Genomic DNA, 7363 nt, shown 5'->3' on the forward strand with positions numbered 1-7363 from the left:
AAAGTCACTCTCACTTTCTGACCCGATGGCTGAGAGTCCAGCTTCTCCCTGTAGGCGTCTGGTTCCCCCGCGTGTCCCCAGAAACTGGATTTCAGAGTGATCAGGAGCTTGTCTCCCTTCGGGTTGAAGAAAAGCCGTGCGCCCAGTTGCCCGCCACCAGCCCGATTCGCGCGCCTCCGTACCTCAGCTTTTCAGCGTTTGTGCTCCTTTCTCTTCTTAGTTGTAAAATCTTCCACTCAGCCAGCTTTCCTGTGGTTCTGGGTGGTAGACGTTTTGTCTTTTAGTTGTATTTTTGAAATTGTTGTGCGAGGCAGCAGTTTAGTTGTTTAACTTTGCCGCCATCTTGGTTCCTCCTCCCGGCCTCTAGTTATTAATAAGGAACTACAATGTTCACTATTGCCTGATTACTATAATTGTGTTGCATTCATTTCCCTTACACACTTTACGCGCAGGCGCACCATTTCTCTCCACTAATACTAGCAGCGAATGTTTTAGCAGCCGATTGCCACGTCATTAGTCTTGTACTGACTTGTTTGGTGTGCACAACAGGAAATATTTTGCTTTTGGAGAAGAAGAAAAAGAGGTTTATTTGCCTAACGCTTATTTATTTGTGCAGTTATTCAGTGTCTGGTAAGTTAATGTTCAAGAAAAATACTAATTTTTATTAAAATGTTCTATTATTTTATGTTAACAATGACTCATTTATTTCAGCCCTTTGTATTCAGCATGCTCTATCAAAATAAGCCTACGTTTCTATGAAAATTGAAGCTTTTGTTTTTTTGCAGCCCACATAAACTTAAACCTTCTTTATTTGGCCCATATTAGCCTTTCAGTTTGACATGCTTGCTGTAGAGGCAGTGATAGTGAGATGTTCATGGGTATGTAATTTGATTATTCTGGTTTGGAATATTGGCTCTGAGATTTGAAAAGTTCAGAGTCACACAGCTTCTGAATGGTGCTGTGTGGGGGCAACACTGGATGTGCCAGCGTAAATCCCAATCTCATAGCCCCTGAGTAGCAGAGTCTGGGGGTTGCACTAGGATGTGTTAGGGAGAATCACAAGGGAGAACTTACAGTCACTGTGGGGCTCTCAACACTCAGAAAAAGGCCCTTCTTTGTACCTCTGAGGGAAGGCAGGGGTGGGTGGTGGGTGGGAAGAGATCAACCAAAGAACTTGTATGCATATATACATAACCCATGGACACAGACAATAGGGTGGTGAAGGCCTGGGGTGGGGGGTGAGGGCTGGCTAAAGGGGCCAATGGGGAAAATAAGTGGACATATGTAATACTTTCAACAATAAACATTAAAAAATAAAATAAAATAAGACTCTTTGGAAAAAAAAAAAAAAGGAAACTCTGTTCACCAATAATATTAATGCACTAGAGGCTCAGTGCATGAAAATTCATGTACTGGAGGGGGGTCCCTCAGCCCGGCCTGTCCCCTCTCACAGTCCGGGAGCCCTTGGGCGGGAGGTGACCCATCACACCTTTGCTGCTGCCACTGCCGGCAGTGCAAGCCTTGGCTGGCCCTGGTTATCTGAGCTTTGGGTGGCCCTGGGCGGCTGGGCAGCTGCCATTTGAGGCTTGCCTGTGCCTCGGGCTGGCCCTGGGTAACTGGGGGGCTGAGAGGATTGGGGGACTCTGGAGGCAGGCGTGCAGAGTGGCTGCCCCCGTGGGCCCGGCCTTGCCGTGCACCTGCCGCCCCAGCGGGGCTGAAGGTACTGGGCGCCACCATCTTGTGGCTGTGGGCGCCGCCATCTTTGAGGGTGGGGCAGTCAATTATCATATTCCCTCTTTATTAGACAGGATAATTTTGAGAGTGGCCAGTTCTGGACTTTCTGCATAAAAGTATGGCTGTTCCATCTGGTGAATGTATTACTGGCTGGTCTTGGTCCAAGCTGACATTAGGAGGATTCTTTTACTGTAGTGAAAGGAGAGAGCAGATATTGGAGACTTACCATATTTGTTATGTGAAATTTCTCTGAAGGAAAAGCGTATTCCCCAGTATCAGTCATCCTGAGAAGAGATGATGGGTGAGTTCTCTGACAGAAAATGAGGATTCAAAAGGAGGCCTTAAACTTAGGTGAGAAAGACACTTTCTCTTCTTTCTGTAGATAGACCAGGAAGAAAGCACTCCAACTCTGGGAAGGTAGGCTCAGTTGGTTGGAGCATCATCCCTACACTTAAAGGTTGCGGGTTCAATTCTCATCAAACCTAGGTTACTGGTTTGATCCCTGGTTGGAGTGCATATGGAAGGCAACTGATGGATGTTTGTCTCTCACATTGATGTTCTTCTCTCTCTCTCAGTATTTCTCTCCCCCTCACCCTCTCTCTCTCTGTGAAATCAATAAAAACATCCTCAGTGAGGATTAAAATAAAAAAGGAGTGTGGCAAATAGCTGTAGCAGGGAGGAAACCTAATGCCCATAAGGTATACTTGGGTTCTTCAGGGAAAACATATGTAGCTGGAGTTGAAGTTATTCTCTGCATAGCAACTTTTTTCCTGTTGTACAAAAACTTCCAGGGACATAATTTAAAAAGTTTCAGTCTAGTATCACTGTAGGGCATTGTGGGAAAATCTTTGCCTTTCTTGGGGTGACACTATAGTAAAGAACCAGTAGGTTAAGGAAAGATGGTCTTTAAATTGATGGAAGTATTATGTAGCAGAGAATAATATGTTAAAAACTGTTATAATATGTTAAATGGGGCCCATGCCATTATAATTTGGGCAATAAAAGGAAGTGAGTGTGACCCGAGATATAAGGAAATGGATTCTGGGGTATAATATCTTTGCATTTCTATTTTATAAATGAATAAAGGAATGCTCATATATGGATAAGTGATATGTTCAAGGCCCACATAGCTAAAAAGTTACCAGAACCAGAATGCTAGCCCAAGCACATCAGACCTGGATTTCTATATTCTTAATTCTATACTACAGCCCTCAGAAATATGGCTGCCTTCTCTAGGTTATATCATCCCCTTTACCTAACAATGCTGTAGCTACATGTGCCCCAGAACTCTCCAACCAGGTGCTGTCCAATATGGTAGCCACTAGCCACATGGGACTATTGAGCACGTGAAATGTGGCTAGTATGAATTGAAATTTGCTGTAGACATACTGAGATTTCAAAGCCTTTAGTGCAAAAAAAAAAAAAAAAAAAAAAAAAAGAATGCGAAAAACCCCAAATATTTTTTATATTGAGTACCTGTGGAAATGACAATGTTTTGGATTTATCACATCAAATAAAATATATTATTAATGTGCATTCTGCCTATGTCTTTTTACTTTTTATAATGTGGCTACTAGGAAATGCAAAGTTGGTTTGCATTGTAGTCTGCATTCTGCATCTGTTGGAAGCACTGTTCTACTGTGCCTCCTCTCATATCCTCTCCTCCTTCCTCCATTCCTCCATATTCTTATCTTAAATGGCTTCATAAATTAGGTTATGGTCTTTTGTGGGGAATAGACCTGGCCCTCCCATATTCCATTTTGCATATGGGCCTTTGTCCCCCAAAATGTATGAAAAAAGAAAATATGTCTCTTGATAGTTTCCTTCCCATTGCTCTAAGAGAAGAACACCACGTGAGAACCATAAATCCTTGTTACAGAGGCCTAATCTGGGTCATCCATGGGCCAAATTCAATGCAGTAGTCACCACTCTGGGTGCTTGCTTTCTCTGGGGCATGTAAATGAAAATTCCATCCCTCTCCAGCTCTGTCCCCTCTGTGAGGCTCTGCGAGAATAAGATTGTGTAAACTCTAGATACTTAAACAGTATCTATTGAATGACTCAGGACAGAGGAAACCATTCTATGTCTTATTTAATAGATAGCAAAGATAGAGAGGAACTTAGTGTTTTAAGGGAAAGACCTACATCCCTTGCTCATCTGTTTCCTCCAGCTCCATTTGTGGTATCGGCAGTGTCTATGGTGGTGGTGACGGTGGGGAGAAGTCAGTGGCTGAACCTCTGCTTTTTTTGGTATCACTCTTGGTAGAAGTAACAGGGTCTGTAATCTTTCCTAAGATCATGGCATTGGTGATGGCAGGGTTCACAGCACTGGCATTTGAGATAATGGTAGTGTTGATATTGGCAAAAGGGCTTTTGATTTTGGGAGAGAGAGATAAAATATATTTTGTTTGTATCACAGCCCTAGAATTCTTGATAGGTTTTAGCTGTTTTGCGGAGTCCTCTTCATGTTCATGGGGCATTTCATTTTGCAGGTAGTTGTTTATCAGTTGAAGTGTTTTTGGTCCAATACAACATTTTTTCTTCTTGCATTTCTGTACCTCTTTTTCATCCACGGTGCAGTGGTTTTTGCATCTCCCCAAACCCATTAAACATTTTTTCCAGCCAAAGGGTTCTGCACAAAGAAAAAACAACTGGGTTAAGTTAATAACTAGAGATAATCTTAAAGCTGTTGGAGGGAGAGAAATAGAGTAAGAGGGAGTTTGTCAATGCTAAGCCTTAAGTAGTGTTTAGGAACATTGATGAAGGCCCCTGGAAGACCTAGAGAGTCTTTGTACACCTATGAAACCCAAAATCAATCTCTCTAGTCTTCCTCACTGAGTTACTCTAAAAATCTAGGGCACACACAAGAGAGAAGAAAAGGAATCCAATTATTTGCTTCTATAAGATTTTCGACCTCCAACTTAGTATCTTAGACACTTGTAGGGAGGGCATCACTATCTCTCCACATGATCCTAGGAAATACCAACAGGAGTAAAATCTGTCATAAAACTAATCCAGGAAAGAATTTCAAAAAAGAATCAATAGCACTTTCAGGAGTGCTGGCGTCTTGCCAAATGCAGTGGTTTATGACTCTACCCTCCGTGACAACGGCTTGACCTGTGTTTCTTGGGGCATGGAGTTCTATCATTTTCAGCCTCTCTGGACACTCTGTTCCTCAGAGATATTAGTTATTATCATAACCTCGCCACTATCAAGATAATTCCCACACTGTTACCTGTAGCTCTAAATTCCCTGCTCAGTTTAGTACCTCATCTTCATCTGCTGGGTGATCTTTTTTTCCATCCCAGTGTCTCATCTTTTTATTTCTGAACCAAGAAAGTTCTTTCTCACTCATCTTAACAATTCAACTCATAATGTTCACATACATTCCAACATTGTTTCTCATCAAAAACAAGACAGTAAAATTCATGTATTTCAAGCAGCTACATTGATTAACCCAATTACACTCACATGGAATTTGAGGCTCAAAGTGGCTAAGCTATTTTACCCAAGATGACACAGTCATACTTGCTTATGCTAATCCCCTTCTTTTAGGATCCCGAGATAAAAACATTAGAAACATCTTGGACTCTTATTTTCCTTTCCCTGACCCATTGCCAGTTATTCCAAATATCTGGAGGATTCTTGTATTTTGAAACACGTCTCAATGCTTTTCTTTTCTTGTCAAGTGACAATGGCCAATCCTGTTTCAGCCTTTTGCCACAGTGTATTCCTAGATGCTCTTATGGGTAACTTGTGGGTTTCCAAGACAAAAAAGACTGAGAGAAGGGATGAAACTGTAAAAATCTGAAAAAGTTGAGATGGAGAACATAGATCTATTTACTGGATCCTAAAGGAGATTTTTTTTTTTTTTTTTTTTAGCATAAGGGTAAGGGTCTCCTCCTTATTATGCCAAAGTACAAATTGATAGGGATCTTTCCTTCAAGAGGTGGTTTAAATTAGAAATAGAGCAAAGATGAGGGAGACTTGGGGCTGAGTCCCAGATAATTGCTCTGTAGGGGGTAGGAAGGCAGCTTTGTATGTTGGATAGTTTCTTTTTAAAATAAATATTTTTATTGATTTCAGAGAGAAATGGAGAGGGAGAGTGAGAGAAACATCAATGATGAGAGAGAATCATTGATCAGCTGCCTCCTGCACACCCCACACTGGGGATCGAGCTCACAACCCAGGCATATGCCCTGACCAGGAATTGAACCGTGACCTCCTGGTTCATAGATATATACTCAGTCACTGAGCCACACCAGCCGGGCTGTTGAATAGCTTCTGAGTACCCCCCAAAAACACCCTGCTTTTGCTTTAGGGAGCTCCTGATGCGTCCCCATTAGACACAGTTGTCTGGGGTGGGAGCCTATGGGGATGCATGGGGGATGGCACATAACTGATGCAATAGGTAGACTCTACCACCATCTCTTTGGGCAACTCATCTTTCAGCATCTCTTGGGGTTCCCATCGTCATGGACAACTAAGTCCCTGCTTCCTCACACCAACCCCGTTAAAACCCGGGATTCCACATTACCTGTGTTCACCTGTAACTGTAGCACGAGGCTGGCAAAGATAGGGAAAAGGAGCTTCATGGCTGGGTATCAGAGAAGAAGGCTTGGCTCTGGGTTGATGATCTTGAGTTCCAGTCTTTATTGGCCTCTTCATGGCCTTGGGCCATGAGCAGTGAAGTGCACCAAAGCTCACAGAAGTTGTGTTTTCTCTGATTCTGTTTGAGAACAACCTTCTCTGAACACTTTATGCAACATATTTCCTGCTCTTGATCCTGGGGGGAATACAAGGCATAAGATGTGAAAGAAGTGCAGGCCCTTTGCATCTCTCTTTCTTAAAGTTTGAGCAGGGGGTGAATATTGTATTTGCTTCACTATTTGTCGGGTAATTATGCCGAAGGCACTCAGTGTGTAAGAATCAGAAGAGCAGAAATTGCTATAAGCATGGACTCCTGGAGGGTAGAGACTGCCTTTTTTGTACTGATGTCTCCAATGGCCAGCATGGATACTAAATCAACATAAGAACTCAGTATGTATTTGTTAAATGAATTGGTGAGAAGCATCTCTTGGCATAAATTTAACTTATTTTTTTATTGCGATATTATTGACATGTAACATTATATTAGTTTCAAGTGTACACAGTGATTCAATATTTGTATAAATTGTAGAATGATCACAATGCCTAGTTAACATCCATCACCACACAGTTACAATTGTTTTTTTCCTGTGATGAGAACTTTCAAGATGTACTCTTTTAGCAACTTTCAAATAAGTAATATGGTATTATCAACTATAGCCACCCTGCTGTACATTACATTCACAGAATTTATTTATCTTTTTATTAATTAATTAATTAAATAAATCTTTATTGTTCAGATTATTACAATTGTTTCTCCTTCCCCCCCCCATATCTCCCCATAACCCGGTTCCCTCCCCCCCGTTGTCCTTATCCATAGGTGTATGATTTTTGTCCAGTCTCTTCCCATACCCCCCACACAGACACCCCTTTCCCCCTGAGAATTATCAATCCACTCCCTTTCTATGCCTCTGATTCTATTATGTTCACCAGTTTATTCTGTTCCTCAGATTTCTAATTCACTTGATTTTTAGAATCACTTG

The 7363-nt window shown here is 41.9% G+C and overlaps 1 protein-coding gene across 1 annotated transcript; it reads right to left on the minus strand.

Annotated features, from left to right (window-relative positions):
• Positions 1-3904: 3904 nt before the first annotated feature.
• DEFB129 (defensin beta 129) lies at positions 3905-6328 on the minus strand. Its single transcript, XM_008161721.3, has 2 exons — positions 6271-6328; positions 3905-4365 (listed from the first exon to the last, which is right to left on the minus strand). Exons 1-2 carry the CDS (start codon positions 6326-6328, stop codon positions 3929-3931), a joined length of 495 nt encoding a protein of 164 aa, XP_008159943.1. The 3' UTR covers positions 3905-3928.
• Positions 6329-7363: the final 1035 nt, after the last annotated feature.

Source organism: Eptesicus fuscus, chromosome 12 (genome assembly GCF_027574615.1).
Source record: "Eptesicus fuscus isolate TK198812 chromosome 12, DD_ASM_mEF_20220401, whole genome shotgun sequence".
In the NCBI taxonomy this organism is placed as follows: Eukaryota; Metazoa; Chordata; class Mammalia; order Chiroptera; family Vespertilionidae; genus Eptesicus; species Eptesicus fuscus.